Source organism: Lontra canadensis, unplaced genomic scaffold, assembly GCF_010015895.1.
Source record: "Lontra canadensis isolate GAN:19392208 unplaced genomic scaffold, GSC_riverotter_1.0 scaffold20, whole genome shotgun sequence".
Taxonomy (NCBI): Eukaryota; Metazoa; Chordata; class Mammalia; order Carnivora; family Mustelidae; genus Lontra; species Lontra canadensis.
The window spans coordinates 23,955,933-23,982,313 of NW_022631014.1; the positions used below are offsets into that span (position 1 = coordinate 23,955,933).

The following is a 26,381-nucleotide window of genomic DNA, read 5'->3' on the forward strand; positions in this document are numbered from 1 at the left end:
CTAGCCCAGGGAACTGGAGTGAATTTTACCAGTTAACTTTAATATACAATAAAAGAGTCATTACAACAACAAAAAACATTCAAAAGCATGTGCATATTACATTACTCAACTGTGAGTAAGTAAGATAAAAAGCAGCTAACCCATCTAATTTGTATTTCACACTTGGGGTTAATGTGTTAACAAAATACTGGATGAAAAAAAAAAACAAGTATAAAGGCTGACTGTCTCTCAAATGTTTCAAGGGGAATTTGCTTTTTCATATTACATTTGAATAATATCCTCTTTTTCCAGCATATAATTCCTGAAGACCCATCCTTTAAAAGGGAAACTAAAAGAAGGAAGAGAGTGATGTGAGTCTTTCATTTGTGTTAAATGAGAAGTTGGGATTGTTTCTACCATGCTAATGGCTTTGACAGTGAACAATAAAATGTATTAACGTTACATGAGATTATCTAGCTTTCTCCGCCCTCACAAAATCTACCATATTTAACAGAAGCTGAGAGAAAGGTAAAACAAGGGAATAAGAATGTTACACGAGTTGTTTTTAACTATAGTTTACTAAGAAATTGTTGCAAAACAACTTTTACTCTAAGTAATTTTAAACATATTCTATTACTGTCATTTAAAAAACGTAGTTTAAAAATATTAAACTCTTCTTGCTCGGCTCATATCTGATTCTGCAGCAAGAGTATTCGGATTCCATTACCTAGATTGTAATAGAACCTTTTATTACTACAATATCGTGAGTCTTCCTCTATTTATATTTTCTTGAGAGAAAGGAAAGAAAGAAAGAAAGAAAGAAAGAAAGAAAGAAAGACAGACAGACATTCCAAGCCTGCAGCATAGTAAAATACTTTGAGATGCTCTTGCAACCATAAGAAAACACTGATGTGCCTTTTCAAGCAGAGTGCCATTTATATAACTGGCAAGAAGGTAATGCTACCAAACCCATTCCGTCCCACTTACCTCATCTAGCTGAACACTCATAAAATCCATGACCGCCAACTGCATTTAGTTGCATGAGAAAATATACTCTGAATACAGCGGTGCTATATTTGTGAAAAAGAGGCTTTCTGTGAACATTTCCAGGTGGAGGCCATGACTCCAAGTGGTCTGAAAAGTAACTCTTCTTGGATGACTCTCAAATATATTATGCCATTCTGGTAACATGGCAAACAGATGCTAACACCTTTCTCACTGATTTACCTGCACGAAAAGTTCCGGAACATGAGCATGACGAGATCCCTCGGCTGGTGTGTGCACTGAAACCAAATTATGACCTCAACGATTATGTCTACAGCCTTAGGCAATAGGTGTTTAAGTTCTCTGGTCCACTGAAAGGTAGTGACACTGTGGGGAGGTGGTTTTAGAACCCTGACGGTAGGACTAAAATGTTAATCCCGCTTCACTGCCGCCTACCTCAACAAGCAGAGAGAGCCACAGCCCACTCTGTGGCTGCACTTAATACCACCATAGTCCAGGTACTTTCCTGTCAGAGAAACTCGCCTTCCCGTTTAATTTGTACTCCTTCAAAAGTAGATCGTACAGATTCTGACCACTATCTTAGAGCCATTGAGAGTCCAAATGCAAAAGGAAACTCGATGAAGGCAGACTGAGTGAGATTTAATCCTCTGGAAGCCCAGGATGGTATTAGAGAAGGGAAGCTTAATTTTGAAAAGGCATTACATTTTTCATTGGTTCTCTGTTCCCTAATCAAATCAATGGAAATGAACTTGAAGTGCCTTGCAGAGCAGGCTGGCAAGAGTGCTTCCACAGGGCCCCGTTTATGCTGCTTCTCTCTCTGGAGTGATGCCATCGTCACAGAGCTCAGAACAGTGGAAAATTTATACTTTCGCTGCAAACAAGCAGATGGTTTCAAGTCTAATGGAGGACCATTTAAAGATGCCTCAGTCTGTATTCTGGAGCTCAGGAACAACTGTGTCTTGGAGTTATTGTTTCCCAGAAAAATTAACTTCAAGAGTATGTGCTAACCAACCATTTCACTGAGACTGCCACTGTGTTAAGACACAATTAACTCACAAGAACTTAGTTTTTTTCTTTCGCCAGCTAACCCGTTTGATTTGGACACCCTCTGTCTATAGACAGGATAAGCCCAAGTTCCTGAGAGAGAAGACATATATATTTACATGTAGGTAAGTATGTATGTATTTTTAACAAACAATTCCAAACAATTGGGATATCTCAACTGTCACAAGCTGACATGTGATGGACTCCTGAGGCCAAGGATGAAAAACAGCCAGCTCCTACAACCAAATGTAAATGAAAATCAAACCCACTCCACCCTCCCACAATGAGAACAACTCCTTTCCACTTAACCACCCTCAACCAAGGGCTGGTGGTTTGAAAGGGGATCTAAGGGAGCCAAGGGGGTGCTGGGTGGCATGGATCTTTAGACAGGTAGGAGATCAGAAATGCAGATGCATCTTATTTTAAGAGAATACGGAAAAGGAGGCAATCAGAGATGACTGTCAAGATGCCTGATGGTCTAGGGGTGGCGAGGTGGCTGAACCAGGTGAACGTCCAACTCCTGATTTTGGCTCAGGTCATGGTCTCAAGATCGTGAGATCACCCCGTAATGGCCCTGTGTCGGATTCAAGCTGAGCCAGGTGTCTGCTTCTCTCACTCTTCTTCCTCTGCCCCTCCCCCCCACACATATGTGCACCCTCTAAAACAAATACATAAATCTAAAAAAAAAAAAAAAAGATTCCAGGTGGTCTCCAGTGTCACAGGCATCACACTGGCGGTGGCCCAGGACACAGCCAATGTGCCCGTGCTGGGCTGGCTGCTTGGGAGCCTCCCCCCACTTCCTGTAGCCACTGTCCCCATTCCAGAGGGCTCTCCAGCACTGCTGAATCAGCAGCTCATCTGAAAGCTAGTGCTGTCTAGACCTCAGGGCCTCTCCCTCAGTTAGAGCACTCTTTCTGACCAAATGAAAGGACCATACAAATGGCCAACAATCATCTTTATTCCCTGCCGTTGGCACAATGAGAATGACCTACACTACATCTGAAGCAAGAGCTTCCTAAATTCCTAAGGCAGATCCACAAAGCAAGCCTGCACTCAGGCCCTGGCAGGAGGGACCTTCAGTTAGAGCTCTCAGCTGCTCAGCCTTTTGTTTCCTATTTCTCCCACCCTCCTTTGTACTCCACCCCCCCCACCCTCAGTCTGTGGAGAGGTTTCTGGAGAGGATGGACCGGAAGGGCTCTCTTCCCTAGAGTGTATGCACTCCTTGGTTCTCATTGAGACAGCCACTTGTCTGGGATGGGGAATTCATTATGACCATTGGCAGAGGTGGACCACTTTCTTCAGGGGACAGCAAGTTGCTGGTGCTAGGGCTACATCTCTGACAGCAAGATCTGACTGAAGTCCGTTCTCATCTCACCTGCTGTGACCAGGAAAGCGGCCTGCAAGTCTCCCAGGCCCCACAGGGGTCGGCTGCACTGCTGCCCCACAGAGATGGGAGGGCTCTGAGGGCTCCCACCCCCCCCAGGCTCCCCATGGAGAGAGGGCAGCCTTCAGGAGGGCAGTCATCCCCAACACACAGCTTCCTAAGTAGGAATGCTGGCCCAGAGCACAGACCATTAGGTCTGCGGCCATCCCAGAGGAGGGTTTGAGACCTAGTGCTCTGAAGACTGGAAGACAGAACCAGCAGAATGCAAGAGGGGTGCGTGAGCATCTGCAAAGATAAACGGAAGAGAGAGCAGGGTAATTTGCTAAAAGGAAATGAAGCAGAAAATAAAAAAGAGAGAGAGAGAGAGAGACTGTAAATAGTAACCCAAGCACAAAGAAGGGAGGTTGAAAGGAGGGTGTTTGGATAACATAAAATTCAAAGAATGGACACTCTGGGCATATAGACCTTTTTCTTTCCCAAAAAACAGAAAAACAAAGAAGGAAGAGATGTTGATGGAGAGTGGGAAGGAGGAGGTAGAAGAAAAGAGAAGCGTGACTGATAATAGCACACAGACTCTACAGAATATAGCCCCAGGGCTGGCTGAACTCCATCACTATTCTTCCTAGAGAGAAATGCTGTTTCTATGAATTCTGCCATGGAAAGAGCAAGTGTGAGCCCAAGAAGAGCTATCCAACAGAGCCCCAATCCAAGTTTTGAAGGAAGGGCACTGCCCAGGGACTTGACACCAGTTTTTATTCCCAGGTATTCATTTGAAATCCAAATTAGTCTTGGTTGATCAGGATTTCAAGACAACCTATTTGGTTAAAATACAGCTGGATAGTAACTATTTTTAAGGAATCACAGGCTGGACGGTATCTGAGATAGTAAGAAAGGTAAATCTCCAAACTAGGAGTTCCTTCTCTTCTGCAAGATCTCCAAGGATGGCGAATTAAAACCATCCATTTCCAAGGATGGAGTATTAAAAAGGAATATTTTGTCTCCCAATGGTCAAGTTCTTCATTGTGTCCAACAGAGAATTCTGTTATTTATACCCATCTGCTCTGTGGTGGAAAATGGTAGAAAAGCCATAGACTCAGAATTAGTTGTCTGCCTGGACCTAACTACTTATTCTCCCTGTGTGGTTATTCTCATCATTATGCCCATTTCACAGAGGAAGAAGCTGAGGCCCAGAGATGTTTAGTTACTCTGAGTAAGTTTAGGGCCCAGGGTTACTTAGTAGCACAGCTGGGATATACCTGACTCCAAAAGCCATTCTCTTAACATCCGGAGCATGCAAACTACCCATCCTGCTCCAGGCACATTTTATATCCTTCAGAGAACCAAAATGCTTCATTTAAGGCCAATGGTTTGGCACAGACATAAATATGACAATTCCTTAGCAAGTTTCGCTGATGGTAACTGTTTAATCACACATCATTTTCACAGAAATGATTTGTGCCCAGCTATCCTGAATAAAGTCTAAATAACACAGACTGATGTTTTTGGAAATGTTTTTCTACAACTTACATGAAAAAAAAAAAAAAGAGTGAATTCATTAGTCCAAGAAGTCAAAAAAAGCAACCTGGCTTTATTCTGCTTCTAATCAAAACAATATTTATCACATGTGAAAGGAGAGGCGTTGGTGCTGTTTCCCAGACATTTGGCAGTTCATTTTCTCTCGTGCCTGTGACTAAAACCAGACTTGAAAATTAAAAATAAACGCCTCTCATTTCTTTTTTTTTTTCAAGACAATTCAAACAAAAGAGCCTGTAAATCTACCCACATGAACACTGCTTTAAGCAACTTGAATGAAGAACTGGAGAGAATCCTGAGATCCATTTACTTTCCAAATAACAAATAAGAGATTTTTTTTTTTTTTTCCCAAATTGGTGTGTAGGGGAGATCAAGAATTTAAAGTAACAGCCCTGGTAACATAGTTACCTGGTAGACAGCAACTGCATTGCATACTTGATCTGAAAGGACAGCCACCAATATAAAAATGTTTAAAAAAAAAAAACCTTAAGATACAATATTAAACAGATTTTTGGAAGGAAAAAGGAAAGGGAAGGTGATGGACTTTTGAACTAAATTTCATAATCCAAGGACATTTCATCAGGCCTGGTATTTTGTTCTTTGTTGTCCTCCCACCTTCCTTACCTATTCTCATCATTAAATCTCCCTTGTAAATGGCATCACCAAGGACATCTGGTTATTCAAAATCCAACACTAAATCTTATTTTGTGGTTATCCTGGGGAACTGCAGGAGCATTCTCTTCCAGACCCATTCAACCACTCTGAGGAGGTGAGTACATGCAATGCAAGGGATCAAAAGACCAGTTGTTTCAAATATCCGTCTCATGTACCTACCTATCAATACGTTATGTAATTTATATTACCAGTTAAGACCTTTCAGGGTGATTTCCAATTTCAAAAGGATTTTAAAGGAAAGTTAAACTTACTGTTTTAGAACCTACTATGTACCAACCATTGTGGTAGGTTCTTTTATATAGTGAACTGTATTTTATTTAATGTCAAATTCTGCCTGTTTCTCCCCCCCCCCCAAAAGATGTGTTTATTTATTGTTTTAGAGAAAGAGAGAGAGAGACACAGAATGCAGTGGGGGAGAGGCAGAGGGGGAGAGGAGAATCTCAAGCAGACTCCCCACTGAGTGCATAGCCCCACTCAGAGCTTGATCTCACGACCCTGAAATCATGACCTGAGCGAAATCAGAGCCAGACACTTAACGGACTGAGCCATCTGGGTGTCCCTCCGTTTCTCCTTAAGCATGAGAAGAGGTAATATAGGAAGGAAGAAAGAACACTGGGCCAGGAGCCAGACTCTGGACTCGGCTGCCTTTATCTGTCTGACCATTTAAACTTTCAGAGTCTTTGTCTTCTCATCTACAAAATCCTGGAGTGAAACTGGCCAAGCCAATCTTCATAGGCTGTGTAAGAATTACAGTTAATGGACTTGCGAGTGCTCTGGTGACAGCACATTCAGTAAGAATGTAAACAGCAAGCTTTGTTCTACTCCAGGCCACACTGATGTAGGACTCTGTAGATCTCTGAGCAAGGCTCCATCCCCCAGGAATGACTAATTCTATAGTCCATGGTATAAAGAGGTATAAAGAAGCAGAAAGGCCTTCAGGACAGCTCAACAAGAGCAATGGTATCAAAGTCCAAAGAACTATCTTGCATGTTAAGTTGGAGGTACTCAGGTAGCAAGAACTGAGGGGAAAACTTGAGCAAATAGCTACAGCTCTACTGGTTGCTATTTATGCAGAAAGGAGAAGCCAAGAGAACGCAGGATTTCAGAGCCAGAAACCTGGGTATGCAGCTTGGGCTTTGTGATTTTAGATGAACTACTTACCAGTTTTTTTCTTTTTCTTTTTCTTTAAACTTATTACACAAAAGTAGAGAGAATAGTGTAAAGAATCCCCCTATTGCTTAGCCTCAATAATGACTACCTCATAGTCACCCAGCCTCCTTTCCTGGATTTCTGGTGCATTAAGTATCTATTACTGTGGAACAGATTAATCCAAAATCTTGTAGCTTTAAAACAACATGCGTTTATTTCCATGCTTTCTGTCAGCTGGGAATCTGGAAGCAGCTGGGTGGCTCTGGTTCAGGGCCTCCCATGAATGTGCAGTCAGGAGGTAGGGCAGGGGCTGAGGCATCTGAAGGCCTGACTGAGGCTAAGAGCTGGGGATGACAAACTACGGTCCACAAGCCAAACCTGGCCCACAGCCTGTGCTTATAAATATGGTTCTAACTGGAAAACAGCCTCTTTCTTTCATTCACATATTGCCGATGGCTGCCTTTGCATGACAATAGCAGAACCGAGGAGTTTTGATCGAGACTGTATGGTCTACACATCGTGACTATTTACTACCTGATTCTCTACAGAAAATGTCTGCTAACCCTCAGACTAGAGAATGTTTCCAAGATGGTGCACTCACTTGGCTGTCAGCAGTAGGTCATGCTTTTAGTCATGTGGGCCCTCCATTGGCTGCTTAAGGGTTGGTTCACAACCCTGGGGGTTCTCTGGGTAAAATCTGAAACTAGGCCCCATACATCAAGGACAAGGAGAGACTGAGGAAAGAGGCCAGCCACTCCAGATTGGTAGGTGGCTGGTTTAACAATCAAGGAAAAGGACATGGAAGGCTTGATTTGGGTGATCACAAGATGAGTAGATCTCCATATCTGCCCATCAGAATCTTACAGTTTATATAGAGACCTCAAGAGGCTCAGTCACATATGCAATCCAGAGGGTTTCAACACCTACTCTCTCAAGGTTCTGTCCTTGAAATGGCTCTTAGTGTGGGAATGGTGGTCAGAACATACATTTCAAGGACAGGGAGGAGCCTCTGACTGCCTAGGTCCAACTCTTGGGTCATCCAGCAGTTAGACTTTCTTGACCCCTCCAATGTTGTGTCCTCACAACATGGCAGCCAGTTTCCCGAGAGCAAATGACCCAAGAGGGAGAAGATGACAGAAGCTATATATATATATGAAAAAATATATATACACACACACATACACACACACACATTTTTTTTTAAGTGACCTAGCCTCAGAAGGGACATACCAACATTCTGTAGTATCCTATTGGGACTTCAAAAGGGTGTAAATACTTGGGAGGCAGGGATCACTGGGGACCTTGGAAGCAAACAATCACAGTTAGTGACCCTTTCCATAATCTGTACAATCAGGGTTTGGGACAGGATCAATAATTCTAACATTTGACAATTACACGATATAGGCAATTTCTGATGATTTATATTTTTGTGTATTGGCCACAGAATGAATATACTCAATATTTGTTGAATTTTAATATCTGTATTTTAATTTTGACATATATGAATTCAGCATAATTTACTATTTATGTTCTTAGAGCCATTATTTATGTGGATTATTTTCCTTTAATTAATTAGGTAGTATTTCAAAAAGTTCCTAAATCTAATCATCCCGTTTTCTGTACTCTATTCTTAGAAGACAGAGGCAAATCTGTGTTGTTCTTAAGGATTTGAGTCTAAAATTTCTAGTCTACCAATCACTGTATTTTCAGCCTAACCTCCTAGGTTTGTATTCATTGCATGATGCAATATTCAATCATATCCCTGAGGTTCTGTAGCATTAGAAATCAATGGAAAATAATACCACTTATTATGTTGAATATTTTCTTATTACATTGAATATTTTCTACTTTAGCAATTTACTAGTAATTAAAAACAAAAGTTAAAAAGAAGTCTGTGGTTTCCTGACATAGCAAGTACTCAATAATGGTTTCCTGAATCCCAAATATAACACGCAAAAGAGAATTTCAAAGTCCAAAGACTAGAATTTAGTAATAGAGAAAGGCACAAAGAGATGGGGCTTTGACCCTGGTGATGTTCATTTAATTACTGACTTACTCATTCAACAAATATAAATTCTGTGTCTGGAGTAATCTTGTCCTTAAGAAGCTTCTAGTCTGGTGGTCACAGACAAATATCTTTGACCTCAGTGAGTCAACAATATAAACTTTAACATCCTAGAATATATGGTTTAAAAAAAAAAAAAAAGTAAATAGCTGCATTCATAACAGCCCAGGATTTTCCTAGAAAGAAAAGCCTGTTACCACACTGCTGGCCTGCAAGATAATGTAACTATTACTCCAGTACAGAGTCTGAGATAAGAACTCTTAGAACTTTAAGTATCTTATCAGAATATGTGTTTTTCCTCTTAAAATATATAGCTTTGATGGGAGAAAGAGGTAAAAGGGATTAAGAGTACACTTCTCATGATGGAGCACTGAGTCATGTACAGAATTTTTGAATCACTATACCACATGCCTGAAACTAATACAACCCAGTATGTTATTTATGCCAGAAATTAAAAAAAAACTTATGTATACCTATATATATATATATATATATATATATATATATATATATATATATACAGTTTTAGGCCTTCTGATATCTCTAAGATAATTTGTTATAAGGTGAACTTTATTCTTTACAAATTCAGACGCATTTGGACGACAAATGTGACCCTGGTCCAAAGCACAGGGTGTCCCTCCTACAGCACGGTAAACTCGAGGCCCTTCTGAGCAGAAAGGAACTGTACTTCCAAGTCCCTTCTGCCCACCCTGCTTCTGGTTTACTCACGTGCTGGCTAGGAAAATGCTAAATTTTATTCTGTTTTATGGCCTATTCCGTAATTTCCAAAGTAAAAATAAATCTGGTACTGATTTGGCTATGTTTCTTACATCTGGAAAAATAATTAGGATTTACAAATTTAAAATTTTGCTTAGAAAACCAGGGGAATGAGATAAGTAACAATTTCTATGGATTGTTTACTAGGAAGATAAAAATGATGAAAGGCTTTCTAGAGCTTTAGTGAAGCATCTTATTTTAATGTCTGTTTGACTCTATGTACACTACAGCATTTTTTTCTCTAGTGACAACAGAAAATGCAGGGGGAAAATGTTTTCACATCAGTGGTAAGGAGAGGACTGTTCCAGAGTCTGAACTTTGCAAAGTAGAAACTATTTTAGAATTCTATCTGGCTTGATTTGGGCTTTTTTTTTTTTTTTTTTTTACCATCTTCTGGAGCCATGACTGTTACTGATATCAACCACAGTCAGTCTTTTGGGGAAAAAAAAAAGTAGAATTTGAGCTTTATCAAGGCTAGGTATGGGGACCTTGTAAAGTGCTTGGATGCAATTCCTCAGAGTGCATTCTCTTCCCTGGTGATCCCAGAAAGGCATATGACCTAACTGTTTCCATTTTTGCCACAGAACCTATTTTAAGATTCCTCTTTTCTTGTCCAAGGACATCACTTGTCATTTACTTAATATATTAGCTTCTGAACTATGTATGAGTCAACAAACTCAGTTTGATGAGGTGGAGATTTATTCAGAGTCTGCTGGGCATCAGGCCCTGTGCCAGATGATGGAACGCAGGAGTAGATATCCACCGGCCCAAGTGCAGCGGGGGAATGCACACAAGTGGCCACCATCCTCACAGCGGAGGGAGCGCTACACCACCCCATCCCCCCGGAAGGGGAGGTGTGTGAAGCTGAGGGCAGAGGGGAACTGTAGGGGTGGTCAGTTATAAAATGGCAGAGGGACTTGGGACTCCATGAGCAGTGCATCCTACCAGACTGGAAAGGAAGAGGAAGAAGAATAGGAGAGGGGACTGAGCGGCCACACAGAGCCAGCATTTGTTAAAGCATTGACCACCTGTGAGGAAGTATCCTGTGGCGACTGGAGAGAAACCCCATGTAAGTGGCTAACAGACCCTAGGCCAGGAACCCTTCAGAGGAGTGACTGCATGCACAGAGGCTTGGAGAAGCACCTGGCTCCTGTGACCACCCGCTGCGGGCCAGCCTTCCTCTCCTCCACTATCACGGCTGCTCAGCTGCTTGCGTGCCCTAAAGCAGGCAGGCCTGCTGCAAAGGTGGAATGGCGACTCATCTCCTAATCTGGTTTCATGGCCTCATTTTCCCCAGAATTACTGCCTGGCTCACCTGGTGATACAGGGCACCCAAGCACAAGGCAGTCCTTGCCTGTCCCAACGTTATACTGTGTCCTACTCATGCTGTCCCACTCGGGCCCCACTCTGACCATACGTGGTGGGCACTGCCTCCCAGGGTCTCATTGTAGCGGGAAGACGACGACAGAGGAGAAAGGGAGAGGCCAGCTGAGAGGGGCCATCCCAAAGCCCTGGAACTTACAAGGCCAGTAGCTGGTTTGGGGCCCTGGGCCATGGACCATCCCTCCCCACGAATCAAGGCTCTGGCACCGTCTGCCACTAAGTTTCTTGGAAGCGGATTCTTTCTCTGGGCTCATTTCCTTCTGAACCACGTGTTGGCAAACGAGCTTGTGATTACATAGCAATAGCCAAATGCTTTAGCACCTTCATTCCAGACTGTGAAACTTTTAACTTTCCCTTAAAAATGTTTATTTATCTACCACAACTTGAGAGCACAGATGCAGGGAAGAGAAGTTCAGAGGCTATTAGTAAATGCTGGAAATGGTTTAAATATATTCAATTCTAGGAAACAAAGACTTTACTTAAGGCCTCTGGCCCAGATGGCCCAGCCTGGCAGGTCCCACACCTGACTTGAGGCCCTTGAGGGCTATAATTAGCCCTGTGGTATCCTCTTAAAGTCCTTATCTTGTTCTTTCTGACTGATTTCTGGGGGCTGTTATCTTTTTCAAACCCTGCGTTTGGACCTAGCCCTCTGGCTTTTGTAGGTGCTTGGCTCGGGGACGGCTGGCTGCCCAGAGGCCAGTTAAAGAGGCTGTGGTGTCCTTGGGCTCCAGGACCCTGAGAGACTCCTATTTTTAATTAAATCTCAAAATTATCCAGAATTGAATAAATCAATTTGAAAAGAAAGAAAAGCGCATCATTCGGATATTTACCATCTAGAGTTCTTTGCAAAGGTCTCACCAGCAGAAGCCTGATTCTTTGAAAATGCCCTCTGCGAACAGTTTTATGTTCCCTAGTTTGCCTCTCACCTTCAAGTGCATCTGACTTGCCCTATATTTAGACAAGTCATAGCTTCCTATCTGACCCAGAAGAGGGAACTGCTCCCAGTACCTCGCCTTTCCTCCATGCCTCCCATCGCAACTGAGAGCAGTAACTAGGACCCACAGAGCACTTCTCCAAATGGGCTTCAGGGCTCCTGCATTAGAAGCAGTGCGGGGCAAAAATGCAGATCTCTGGGTCTTTCCACAGACCATGCAATCCAGCCTTTCATTTTATAAAACAAAAGAGACTACCTGCCTCATTTATGGCCCAGACCGCATTTGTTCCTGACACTCACCTGACCATGCTTGGGATCTATTTTGCTGGGGGCTGAGGATGAGGGGTCGGGGGGTTTGGAGCAATAGGAAGGGATATTTAAATGTTTAGATCTAGCGAATCTGACTCTTCAGGTGTGGGGCCCAGGCACAGGTATCTTTCAGAAGTTCTACGTTTAAGATACACAGCCCGATTTAAGAACTGGCCAATGACCTAAATTTCTTAGTCATGTTTTGTCTATAAAATGGGAACCTGAATTGAAAAGCAGCAATTCAAGTGAAAATTAAACATAATATACTGATTTTCTATAGGTAATGATTTCTTTTGGCCGATGTACTGTCAATTTCTGGTCACTTAACAGTGAAAATGTCAGGGGATAGGCGAGTTACTCATGAGATTTATTCTTAAGTATGTCTTCAAGAACTCTGTTTTTGACTAGGGCCCACCAGAACCTCTCTCTGCCTTTGATACATAGGAATGGCCCAGTGAAGTGAGGCTCTACTTATTTACAAAGCAGGTAAGTTAAATGTCAGATTAAAGAAAAATAAGAAAAATCCTATATCCTAGAAATGTCAGTAGTTCAATAAGCAAACTGAAGACCTGCCAGTTAATCTGAGTTTTTGAAAAGCACTCTGTGGGTGACCTTTCATATCTAGGACCTTCTGGGCTTCTTCAGACCTCTGGACAGTGAGACTAAACAGGCAGCATAGTAAGAATCTTTCCCGGACTCAGAGCCGCATGAACTTGCGAGGCCCAAGCAGCAGCGCCAACCACCCAACAAAGCCCTGGGCCAGCAAGAGAGGACAGGAGAGGGACAGCTGGCACGGGCTCTCCCTCCAGGCTTTTATCCTGGATCTGTCCTTTTCAGATTCTAACTTTAACAAACAAGGAGTGGACAGGAGAATACTTTTACGTGGTTTGCTGTTCAGGACCCTGGGAAACCTTGACCACAGCACTCATCCCTGCCTCCTGCCCGCTTGATGGATCAGGCACTTGGGAGCCGCACATGCACAAATGTAAAACTACCTTTAGTGCAAGCTGGCTAGGACAAGCTAGAATGCCCTGTTTGAAGGCATTTGATAAATATAACAAGTCAAAGCCTGCGGGACATTTCTGTCCCTCCAGAATCTTAATAGCAAAATCAGCACCAAAGTCATGTTTTCTTAGAAGGTGATATTAATTAGAGAATCACATCTAGGTCTCCAGAAGAGAAAGGCCCAAAGAGACTTAAAATCTTTTAGATTTTTTCTTCTTTTAAAATTTTATTTACTTATTTTTATTTAAGTAGGCTCTGTGCCCAGTGTGGAGTCCAATGAGGGGCTTGAACTCAAGACCCTGAGATTAAGACCTGAGCTGAGATCAAGAGTCAGGTGCTTAACCAACTGAGTCACCCAGGTGACCCTCGGTTTTTCTCTTCTTTTAAAATAATACGAGACAGGGAGGTGCAACTGGCTGGCTCAATCAGTAAAGCATATAATTCTTGATCTCAGGGTGGTGAGCTCAAGCCCCACATGGGGCATAGAACTTACTGAGAAAAAGTAAGTAAATAAAAACAAATTTTAAAAAATGAGACAGAATTTTGGTTAGTGCTTCATTACCCAATGACGATATGTGTAAATAAATTCTGCCTTTGAATTAGGGCTTTGCTTTGCTGTTAGATAGTGTGTATCTGAAGCAGGGGAAGCCAGGAGCTGAGATGACCTCAGAGATCATTTAGCCATGTCCACAGCAAGTACTTACAGCTATGAGCCCCCTCAAAGCAAGTATAACAGTTCTGCAGTAGGACTTCTAGGTAAATGTATTGAGTAATACGAGCCATGTTAATATCCAACATCATTACAGACCCTTTGCTTTTTTTTATTTATTTATTTATTTATTTATTTATTTATTTGACAGAGAGATTACAAGCAGGCAGAGAGGCAGGCAGAGAGAGAGGAGGAAGCAGGCTCCCCGCTGAGCAGAGAGCCCGATGCGGGGCTCGATCCCAGGACTCCGAGATCATGACCTGAGCCGAAGGCAGCGGCTTAACCCACTGAGCCACCCAGGCGCCCCAATAACCCTTTGCTTTTTAGACAAATACACGATAACATGAAATCTTGAGCAAGAGGAAAGCTTCACTAGCATGGAAAATTCTTTTCCCAAAGAATTTTATCCTAATAAAATGTATTTTTTTTGCTTGGAAGTATCAATTACTATCATACTTTACTTCACTAATATGCTCATAAATGGAAATTTAAAAGTTTAAAAAATTTCCCGTGACTCTAAGTCTCACTATAAGTGTTTACAATTTTCTTCTGGACCAACTGGTCATTATAGTTACGACTGGGCATAAATGATAAAAATTACACAAATATAATATACATATTGATAAGCAATTATTAGACATAAATTCCTGGATACATTTTCAAAATGCACCTTTTAAAGGTGCAGTCTTCTGGCAGGCGGAAGACTGTGATGTCTTTATGGACGTTTAGCCCCGGACACCTCCATGTTATAAGGCTCTCTCTCAGCTTCGAGCCTTTCACCCTGGGGTCAAGGCACAGAGCAGGGTTCAAGGCAGTGAGGGGTGCCTTCTTCTATTAAGCAGGGGTAACAACTGTAGGCAGAGAGGCAGTGTGGCCCAGGACAGCCCAGAGGAACCACAGGGTACTCAGGCCGCCTACAAGGACATTTTAGAAAAAAGAGGACGCACATAAATTGGGGATCTGAATATTGAGGCTCTCATAATTGTCTGTGCCCACAGACTCCTCACAAGTTTAAGGAACTAGGCTATGGGGAGGGACTATGCTCTACCCCCACCCCCAGCCTCTCCTTTAAATGGGGGCTGAACAAGTACTCTGAAATACTGAGTGGGGCTCCAGATTCAGGTTGGTCTGCCCTCAGCCTTGGTCTCATCCTGATCCTGACCCCAACTGAGGTTCACTGAGGACCAATCCCACTTTGCCTCACATTGATTCTAGGTTTCCACATTCAATTCGTGCCTGCAAACCTTGTGCGTAAAATACATATTTTTTTAAAGATTTTATTTATTTATTTGACAGACAGAGATCACAAGAAGTTAGAGAGGAAGGCAGAGAGAGAGGGGGAAGCAGGCTCCCTGCTGAGCAGAGAGCCCGATGTGGGGCTCGATCCCAGGACCCTGGGATCATGACCTGAGCCGAAGGCAGAGGCTTTAACCCACTGAGCCACCCAGGCGCCCCTAAAATACATATTATATGAAAATAAATTTTACTCCAAAAATTTCACCTGATGTTTAAATTTTTTTCTAAGAAAATAACCAAAGCATATGAATGTTTGTAAAAAGAATAAGGAAGGAGGAGGAACAGTGTTTCAAAGATGCATTCAGGTGTATCTGAAAATGGCATTAGGGAATTTAAGGAATTATTCAAACCACCAACATGAGGGAGGACTTTATTTCTCATTTACTTATAGGAGTGTTTTAAATGCAGAAAACATACAGATAACAAATGGCAAATCACCCTCCACCCAAAGAATTCCTGTTGTCCTTCAACAAGTAGTACACGTGCCTGGTCAGAAAATCCAAGCTGTATGTGAAAACGGTTACCTTCATTTTTTTTTTTTTTTAAGATGTTATTTATTTGAGAGACAGAGCAAAAAGAACACAAATGGTGGGGAGGGGCAGAGGGAGAAGCAAATTCCCCCCTGAGCAGGGAGCCTGATGCAGAGCTCGATCCCAGAACCCTGAGATCATGACCTGAGCTGAAGGCAGACATTTAACTGACTTAGCCACCCAGGCGCCCAGAGATATCTTAATTTTCCCTCAAAGGCAGCTATGTACCAGGTTTCCTGGAAGCCCTTCTAGGAAAAACAAAGGACATGTTCGCATTCACCCATTTCTTGTCCCTTCCTTCCCTTCTTCAAAATTTAACTCAAACTTGTTCTGTACCTTGCTTTCTCTACTTGCTAAAATAGCAAACACACACTCACGCATGCACGTGCATGCACATACACACAACACACACCCCAGCACGGAGTTTTAAAAACAAGGTTCTGTGGAACCATTATCTTACTATAATTGTCTTAAACTGTCTCCTACTCAGTTTAGCTGCGTCTGGGTTCTTGCTAATAGAAATGCTTTGACAACATTATTTTGGCCCACTTTGCAGTTATTACCATTACCCTAGCAAGAGTCATTCTGGTTAGAGGGTAATCTAAATTTTGATTCAATTGCATTCTAGAAAGCCTGAGCCAATTTACACTTCTGTCAAGTATAGAAAAGTGTCCACTACTTCACACCGGGCAAGAACAGGTCATCAACCAGCGTTTGCCGACAGCGTGAGTAAAATGTCACGTTTCCCTGTTGTTTGAACTTAAATTTCTTTAATTGTGAGTGAGGCCGAGCACCTCTTCTTAGGTTATGCTTTGATTACTGGTTGTCTTTTTGTATGAATTTATCAAAATGCTACTTGAATTAAAGATGTTAACCATTTTTCATATGTTGCAGATATTTCCCCACTATGTCCAATTTATCTTTTGAGGTTTTTTTTGGTTATACAGAAGTTTTAAATTCCCATACTTTTTGTATCTCTTACCTGTCTGAATTTTGCAGAAGCGTGGTGGCAAGAGGTATGTAAGGAATGAGGTAAAATGAAATGTAGTAATTTTCCCAAAATTGTCATCAGACCATGTAACAAACAACCCTCCTTTTTCCCCACTACCACAGAATGTTAATTTTACCATAAACTAAAGTCCCAGTTTTATTTTGGTCCATTTACAGGCTCTCTGCTCTATTCCACTGATCTATTTCTTCCCTAATTCAAAATGTATTTAATTACTCTATTATATTATTCAGAATACATTTTAATATCTGGCAGAGCTAAAGAACTCATTTCTCTTCTTTTTCAGAAATCTCTTTGCTGTTCTCAAATGCTTATTCCTATATATTTGAATTAGCATCACATTTTCACAAGACTGAATCTTTTGGTCCCAGCAGAGTTTAAAAAATATTCTTCATATAGATTATCAATACTATTTTTATAAATTACTACACACGTTTTCTCTTTTGGCTTCTTTGGCAAATGGGGCCTTTTCTTCAATAATATTTTCAGATGGCTATTAAAGGGAAACAAACAAACAAAAGGAAACAATTTTAGACAAACCTCGTAACCTATCTCCTTACCATATTTTCCTATTGTGTCCAATAATGTATCTAGTGATTTTTAGATTTATAATCTTCTAATTTTCAAGGAGTTTTGCTTCCTGCAGGTTACTTGACCTTCTCACTTTTCCTCCTGTAGAAGTGCATTGGTCAGCAGCCCCAGCACCATGGAAAGTACCAGCAGTGGTAATGGGCTTCCTGACATTGCTGGGAATGCTTCTGGTGACTCACTGTGGAGCATGATGCTGCTTGTGCTCTGATGTAAGACACAGACACACTGGCTAGGTGAACTTGCCCCACAACTTAGAAACTGAAACATAGTCATCTAGCCTTCTCTGCTGCTGCACCCCGCTGGTGGACCTGCACTTCTCCTTCTCTATACTCTTATCACAAGTCTTATCCGGGGGACACCCTGCCTAATCAGGGGCACATTCTGCTCCAGTGTGGGGCCTCCCATCTTGTGCACTGTCCTGGAGCCCTTGCTTCTATCAGAGGGTCAGTTTGGGGAGGGGTCCTCTTTGCAATTTTTTTCCTCCCAGCTCCCCAAACATCAAAGGAAATATTTCTGTACAAGGCGGTTTGGAAGCCTAATGGACTGTGAGGGTCAGAAGCCATGTCCTGGGGACGCCTGGGTGGCTCAGTTGGTTGGACGACTGCCTTCGGCTCAGGTCATGATCCCGGAGTCCTGGGATCGAGTCCCGCATCGGGCTCCCAGCTCCACGGGGAGTCTGCTTATCCCTCTGATCTTCTCCTTGCTCATGCTCTCTCTCACTGTCTCTCTCTCAAATAAATAAATAAAATCTTAAAAAAAAAAAAAAAAAGCCATGTCCTGGACCCACAGCTTGCCTCTCAGATGATAAGTGCCTTACTAATTTTCTCATTGGTTTAGTTCCTATATATCTCTCACTAGAGAGAACTAGCTCTGGGCATGGAGAAGTCTCTATCTTCCTGCTCACATTCTGCTACGAGTAGAAAGTCAAAATGAAGACCTCCAGCTTCGCCTCTGGTATAATGTGGAAATCCCTGGACGAAGTTTCTACTTTGATGGCATTTTTGCTGCTTTTGCCCACACTTTCTTGTTCTCCCTCATTCTCTGCAAGATATTATGCGAGATTCTATTTACTCACTTCTTGCTTCATGTTTCTGTGGAAGGCAGACTTAGAAACTGTCGGAGCTGCACCAGGATAATTCTTGGAAATCCTGGCCTTGTTCTTCTACTGAAAGCTAGCTCTGTTCTTTAACATTGCTCAGATATTTTTGTTTTGCTTAGTTTAGTTCTTTCAACTATTTGTTGCTCATATTATTACGATTTTGGTTTTGTTATGCCATCTAAACTGGCGGCTTCTGTATTTATTTACGCTGGTAACTTCAAGGCTGAAGGAAATACTGAGAGTGAGCTCTCTAAATTACAGCCCCTGGCATTTGCTAAAGACATACACTGATTTTCAGCACAGTTGCCCTTACCTGCCGCTTGAGTGCCTCCAAAGACTCGAACTCCAGTCTGGTCAGTTTCATCTGGATATGCCGTGGTTTATCAGGTATGGCAAATGCAAGTATGAACTTTAAAGCCAGGAGTGCATGCTGAAAACAAGAAAGAGTACATGTTGACATGCCACACTAGGCTACGGTGTGCAATTAGACAACAAGGGACCTAAGCAATCTGTGATTCTTCTCATTAGTCTTATTAATTTCTTATGACTGGCCTGTCCTTTATCAGAGATAAACCAGGCCCAAGAGTTCTATTTAACCCACCCCACCACTGTGGCCCACTCAATAACTACTGTCTTATTTGCTTTATTCTTCTAAAATTGGTTATTCACCCAAATTGATACCATACATTATTTTCAGTGTTTTATAGAAAAATGAAATTTACTCTGAGAAGTCTTTCACAAAATGTGTTTTTTCTACCTGTGTCCACCTTCCCAGTGTATGTTAGCATACAACACTGGCAGATTCCCTCTATTCTTTGCCCAATAACATCTTCCCTGTGCTGTGCTTCAAGCTATTATGTGAAACATACGGTGCCTTAAACATCAGGTGCCTTGAATCCTCTGCACCCCCACAAGTATCTGCTACTATTTCTTTCATGAAATGATAATCAATAAATATTGATAAATTGATTGGTTGCAATGTACTACTTTATGCTGCTGACTCCATCTATATGGTAGGGCAGGTACACAGAAACATAGAGTGTATCCATTATAACACGGGAAGCTTAGAACCCTTCTCCACCAAAATTATTTGGGGTTTTTCATACCATAATGATATGAGGTTTATAATTATGCCTTTTTCTCTGCAGAACAGAATAAACAAACAGGATTGTTTCCATTGGTAAGCCTGCTCTTCAGATGCATGGCCTCGACCTATGGACGATTCTACAATTCTAGTATCATCTTGTGATCCAGGATCAACACCCACAGAAGTCTGAATGATGAAAAGAATAAAGTTGCCTCTTTGATGACAGCATGAATTACTAAATATGAAAAGCTGTGAAATGATTTTTAAAGGTAAGAAATGATTAAAAGGCATTTTGAAAATCAGCGAAGGAAATGGAGCAGCCTCTAAGAAATGCTGCATTGAATTGCTGACAGAAAAAGAGGACAGCTTAAAAAAATCAGATGAACCCCTTACTGTGATATTTTCAAAAGGAGGATGAAGGATGAATACCATGTGGATATCTACTGGGAGAGGCATGAAATAATGAAGGAAATCAGCATCATGCCAGAACAAGCAATAATTCAATCCAAAGACCTGGAAATGGGCAGAGCCCCAGGGCAGGCCAGGTGTTCCTGGTATTAACAGGAGATGTGGACTGGATCAGGGCCAGGGAGTCTTCACCAGAGTGTGACTACTGGGACCCCAGAGGACACCTGCAAGGTGCTGATTAAGTATCTACAGTGTGAAAACTAGTAGATAACACAGCACGGATCAGGTGACATCATCTGTTGTAAGTCTGAACTAATTGAATTAAATTAACAGGAACCTGGATAAAATCTACAAAGAACAAATAAATAATTCAAAAAAGGTATACTGTGTCATTATTTCATTCCATTGGAGCACTGACACATAATTTTATATAAGACTTAACCTCTTCAGTAGAAATACTAGACAAGAAATAAACAAATGAGCCGATGAAATCTTCCACATTTTCCAGGAAAGGCATGTCCTCAAACTGCTAGAACCCCATCATGAGACAGTCACTGGCCCCTTTCCATCTCTCCTAGAAATCTGTACCCATTTTCTCTTCTTTGGAGTCCTGGAGGGAACCAGTGGAAAAAAAAAGACCTTGCCAAGGTCTTCCCTTGGAAACAAGGTTCCTATAAGATGTGTCAACTCTCCTTTGGGAACCAGGACTGGTTACTGGGCAACCGAGCAAGGCTGCCACAGACCTCAGTGCTCACAGGTGCCATACAAAATGTCCATAACCCTCAAGAATTAAAAATGTTGGTATTTATTAAACAATATCAGTTGATATAGGAAGTCATTTTAATATGGTTAGAACACTTACATAGCAGTAAGTTCTGAGTAGTTTGGAAATCCTGGTAAGTTATGAGTAGTTACCATAACATACCATAACCTGGTAAGTTATGAGTAGTTCTGTAGTTTGTTTTCCTGAAATAATTTTATGTTAAATGTTTTTAAAGGCCCATATGTAGACAGATCAATTTCTTTTGAGCTGTATTTGCAAATAGGTTCCTAATAGACCTGCTTATTTTAAGCTTTTAACTTCCTACTGAACACTTCCAGGGTTATGTTTCTTGAAGAGTTCCACACAACGCACACAGCTGAATACTCCTTAGCTTACTACCAGCACCACAAAGCCAGAGGGAAGCAGTACTGTGTCCCTCCTTTCACGTATATTAGTGACTAGTGTGCTAGACATGGGTCACGTGTTGGAGGACTCTACAGGGAAGGAGATGATGTCCCGGCACACAGTCTAGAGGAGGAGACGAGTAATTATGGGCCATCCCCTAATGCCACGCATGAGTGGTCCCACCCAGTATACACAGGACAAAGAGCCTACAAACTGGCAGTTACCTGGGTTTTTAGCAGTTTGGAGAGGGAAGTATGTTTGCAGAGACATACAGGATGAGGAGTTGGCTAGGAGAGGGGAGGAGTGTTCCCAGAGAGGAAACCAACACACAGAGGGGCAGTGGGGTTGAGGAGAGAGGGGACATGGAGGCACTCAGATACTGGAAGACACAGGAGCTGAGTGAGGAGTGAGGAGGCACTGAAGATGCCGACACAGGAATGACGGGCTTGGAGGTCTCCATTTGTGGCGCGGATAGCAGACCAGTGTGGAGTGTTCAGCAGTACAGGCAGGTAATCGGGGTGAGCCAGTGTGTGCAAGAGTAATGGGACAGAACCTCCAGGTCTGAATGGAGGGCTCACCAGCAGAGGACCAGACAGGCTTCCACGGCTCCTCCATCATGACGTGTGCAGGATGAGAAGCAGGCTTGGAGGGAAGGGTCTGCACAGCCTATGCACTTTCAGGGGACTGTGGGATATCTGGGTAGAGATGCTCAGCAGGCAGTGGGGCAGAGGGGTCTCAAGTTCATGACAGGGCTGGAGGCAAACACCTGGGAGTTGCTAGGGCATATGCATAAGAGGCACATAATGCCATGGGAATGGCTGAGATCTGCAGGGATGCACAGTGAGGGAGAAAAGATGAGACGAGGTAAGAAGTCGGCACAGGATGGAACTGGAGGAACGTATCAGGTGTGATGAGCAGAGGGAAAGGTCTGAAAAGTAGCTTGAGAAGCAGCAGAAATCGGGGAGCTTGTGGGGTTACAGGAACAAAGCAGAGAGAAAGAAGCCAGTCAAGTGGGCACTGGTAGGTCATGTACATGGAGGCTGGGGAGCAATCTTTGGTTTTTTAACCACCAGGAGGCCTTTGGTGGCTCTGGTGGGAGTGGTTTCAGGTGAGTGGAGGTCACAGAAGCAAGACAAAGGTGAGCCAAGCCTGGGAAGCAAGAATGGAGAAAGCAGGGCTTGTCACACTGAAGAGGGAGAGCTGACTCAGGGAAACAAAGGCACTGGGGGCACTCATTTTAAAGAAGAGAAGAACTCTAGAAGAAATTTATTGTTCAGAATTGGCAATTCATACTTAAAATGAGGAAGGACAGGTGACCATCCCATAGTGTTCTCATTTTTCTTTTACAGACCTCATCTTAAACCATCACTATGTATCCTTTCCTCAAAACAGATCCTCATAATCTTCAACAGAAGAAAAAAAAGTGCCTTGAAGAGCAAAACAAAAATGCCAATATTATTAACCAGATTAGAAGAAGATATATCAACATCTTGGCAATAGTTTTCTTTGGATGGTTGGCAATATGGGCAATCTCTTTATCTTTAGTCTCTGATAACATGCATTACTTCTTTTTTCCTTTTCTACATTTTTTTTTGGTTTTTACTTTAATTCCAGTTAGTTAACATACAGTGTAGTATTAGTTTCAGGTGTACAATACAGTGATTCAGCACCTCCATACATCACCCTGTGCTCATCACAGCAACTGTGCTCCTTAATCCCCATCACTTATTTAGCTCATGCCCCCTCACCTTCCCTCTGGTAGCCATCAGTTTGTTCTCTATCGTTAAAGAGTCCATTTCTTGGTTTGTCTTTTTTTTCACTTTTGCTCATTTGTTTTGTTTCTTCAGTTCCACATATGAGTGAAACCATATGGTCTTTGTCTTTCTCGGACTTATTTCGCTTAGCATTATACTCTATAGTTCTATATGTGTTGTTGCAAATGGCAAGATTTCATTCTTTTTTTACAGCTGAATAATGTTCCATTTGTATGTGTATATATAGGTATATATATACACATACACATATACACACATACATACACAGCTCATCTTCTTATCCATTCATCAATCGCTGGACACTTGGGCTCCCCCCATATCTTGGCTATTGTAAGCAATGCTGCTACAAACATAGGGCTGCACATTGTGCATTGCTTTTATATGGGGGAAAAACCCACTTCAGTCAAAAAGAATGCAAGTGTTCCTCACAGCTGGGGAAGGTCAGGGAGAAGACATGACCACTAGTGAACCCGTGAGCTGGACCTAGATGGCTGGGGGCTGCTCACTTCCTCCCCTGTCCTTGGAATGTGGGAGTGAGCTTGCCCCTCCCACTCCCAGAAGCTGCTGTAAGGACATCAGCTTGAGATGGTGAGGTGCTGTTGAGAACGGTACAGTTGATGGTACAGTTGACCAAACCCAGCAAGGGCCTCTATTGATAAAAGTTCATAAAAACTTTTTAGATGTGGCGAGGAGGTGCAAGGATCTACTCATCTTGCTACTGCCCAAGACAAGCCTCATAAGTAAGTTCCCTTTGCTATTTAACTGTCATCTTCCCACTTGGAGAGGCTGACCTCTTTCTTCCATCTCTTCCTGCCCTCCACACTCAGGGGTCAGCTCAGATTTCACCCAGGAAGCTCTTGGGAGGGTTGTGAACTGACACTCACCTAAAGGAATTACATATGCTAAAGCTCCTAACCCCCCTTCACTATAACTGCCCATATGCCCAGGAGACAGACCCAAACCAGAAAACCTGCAGCCCAGGGAGTCTGGTTTTTTAATCTGGGGTCCAAGATGACAAGCAGCTGGTGAAGGTCATCACTTTGTACTCATTCCTTCTGCAAATATGTAGGAGAGCATTTACACACAGCCAGGCTACCTAGATGCTGGCCTTCTTTTACCACTTCCTTCCCTCCTCAAACCTTGTCACACTGATCCAGCCCTCACCCTGCCCCACTTTGCAGCACTCCAGAAGTTCCACCAATTACAGGCTTATCTGGTTTGACATATCCCTGGGAGGGTGAAGGAGCACTGCCATTCACAGGTAACTGTCAGTAAGTTTAATTAGCCAGTGCTAGCAAACTCTGTCCTCCACCCACCCCCAATCCTCTTGAGTGCTCAGAAGTAGGGGGATGCCATAGTAGCTTCAGCAGTGGGATACTGGCTTTGAGGAAGAGGAGTAAATAGAATCAGAATGGAACTAACACTATCTTAATGCTCAGGAAAGGATAAATTAGACATCCAGCCACCGTTGCAGTCTCTTCACTGGTTTCTTGTACCCAGGATCCAGAGTTCAAGTTGATGGATTAAGTAAGCTTTTGTAGGCTAGCCTGGAAACCTAAATAACAGTTATAGCACCATGTTTCAAAAAAAAAAAAATCAACCTTTAAAATGTTGTTTATATATTCCCTACAGCAAATCTGTTTCAAGGCTGGGAACTGCTTTATGCTAACTGAACTGAGAAAAAAAAAATCGCAAAAGGCATTTTAGCTATTTCTACTTGTTTTCATAAATAAAAGCAAACCTAAGACAAAATGTGAATCTATTCAGATTTGAAGAAAAACATATTAAAAAATGAATACTTTGGTTGGCTTTTCATAGCCTGTGAAAAAAGAAGACATTTTGTGGCCATGATTGTCATTCTTTCTTCATTGACAATCTTCTTTTAAAGTAAAACTCACAAAATTGTATCCTAAACAAAGCAAAGAAGAAAAGAAACAGTTGGGGGTTGGTGGGAAAATGGGCAGAATTTTAAAAGTAGTAAATACAAAGAAGTTGGCTCCCCATAACAACATGCTTCAAGTAATGATTATAGGCTGTATTAGTCAGGAAAGAAGAAAAGGACAAGCCAAAGTAAAGGAGCATCTGGAGCTAAGCATTTCCCAGAAACACAGTACTGCCTACCCAGCCACTGGTGCCATGCACCTCTGGTCACCCCAGGAGGTCAAGCTCTTGGGAGTCTTGTGGCAGGTGCACAGTCTGTGAGCAGAACCTTTTTATTTTACAAAAACTGGAAACTATGACACAATCAACAGTAGCAGCTGTGTTTGTAGCAGCATGTCACCAACCCTGTCTCTTATGAAATACAAAATGCAAATTAGAGATAGTTCTTAGAATTCTGAAAAGATCATTTGATCTCCACAGTGGAATGTTGGCCATGGTACCTCTTTCCATTCAGAGTCCAGCCACCACTGAATAAAAGAAATTCCAAAAGAGCATCCTCAGCTGATTACCAAATTACATGCCAAATGCCAATTAACAAGAAATGATTAATAGATCCAAGATTGAAAAAAAATATGGAATTAGGCTCTTAAGAAGCAAACCTCAGACAAACAGAAATACAACATACCAAAATCTATGGGTTCCAGCAAAAACAACTTCTAAGAGGGAAGTTCTCTTATCAAAGAAATAAGAGAAATTCAAATTAACCATTTAACTTTAAACCCTAAAGGAACTAGGGGGAAAAAAAGAATAAATAAAGCCCAAAGTTGGTAGAAGAAAAGAAATAATAAAGATCGGAGTGGAAATAAATGAAATAGAGACTAAAAATAGAAAAGGATCAATCAAACTAAGAGCAAATTCCTTGAAAAGATAAACAACATTAACACATCTTTAGACTCATCAAGAAAAAAAGAGAGGGCTCAAATAAAAAAAATCAGAAATGGAATACAAGTTACTGATGCCATAGAAATACAAAGGATCATAACAAACTACTAGGCACAATGACAGGCCAACAAATCGGACAACCTAGAAGAAATGGATAAATTCTTAGAAACAGAAAATCATCCAGACTGAATCATGAAGAAATAGAAAATTGGAACAGGCTGATTATTAAGAAACTGAATCAGTAATCAATAGCTCCCAACAAATGAAAGTCCAGGATCAAATGGCTTTATTACTGAATTCTACCAAACATTCACATAAGATTTAATACCTATCCTTCTCAAACTCTTCCAAAACATTGAAGAATATGGAAAGCTCTCCTCATTTTATGAGGCCAGCATAACCTTGCTCCCAAAACCAGACAAGGACATCACAGAAAAAGAAAATTATGAGATGGGGATAAAAATAGATGCAAACTCCCCCACCAACAAAATATTAGCAAACTGAATTTAAGACACATTAAAAGGATCATACCATGATCAAGTGGGAATTATTCCAGTGATGAAAGGATGATTCAACAATTGCAAATAAATCAGCACTACATTAACAAATTGAATGATAATGCAGTAAAAAAAGCATTTGACAAA

At 41.9% G+C, this 26,381-nt stretch overlaps 1 protein-coding gene across 4 annotated transcripts in view; it reads right to left on the reverse strand.

Annotated features, from left to right (window-relative positions):
- Window positions 1–26,381, reverse strand: part of ANO10 (anoctamin 10) — a 215,876-nt gene that overhangs the window by 31,731 nt on the left and 157,764 nt on the right. For 2 of the 4 annotated variants that reach the window (XM_032861384.1, XM_032861381.1), the window contains exons 12-13: window positions 18,790–18,906; window positions 17,220–17,279 (exon numbers count right to left, since the gene is read on the reverse strand). In XM_032861384.1, the coding sequence (XP_032717275.1) occupies window positions 17,220–17,279; window positions 18,790–18,906 (177 nt within the window). The remainder of the gene's footprint in view (window positions 1–17,219; window positions 17,280–18,789; window positions 18,907–26,381) is intronic. The other 2 variants (XM_032861382.1, XM_032861383.1) reach the window with 1 other exon arrangement.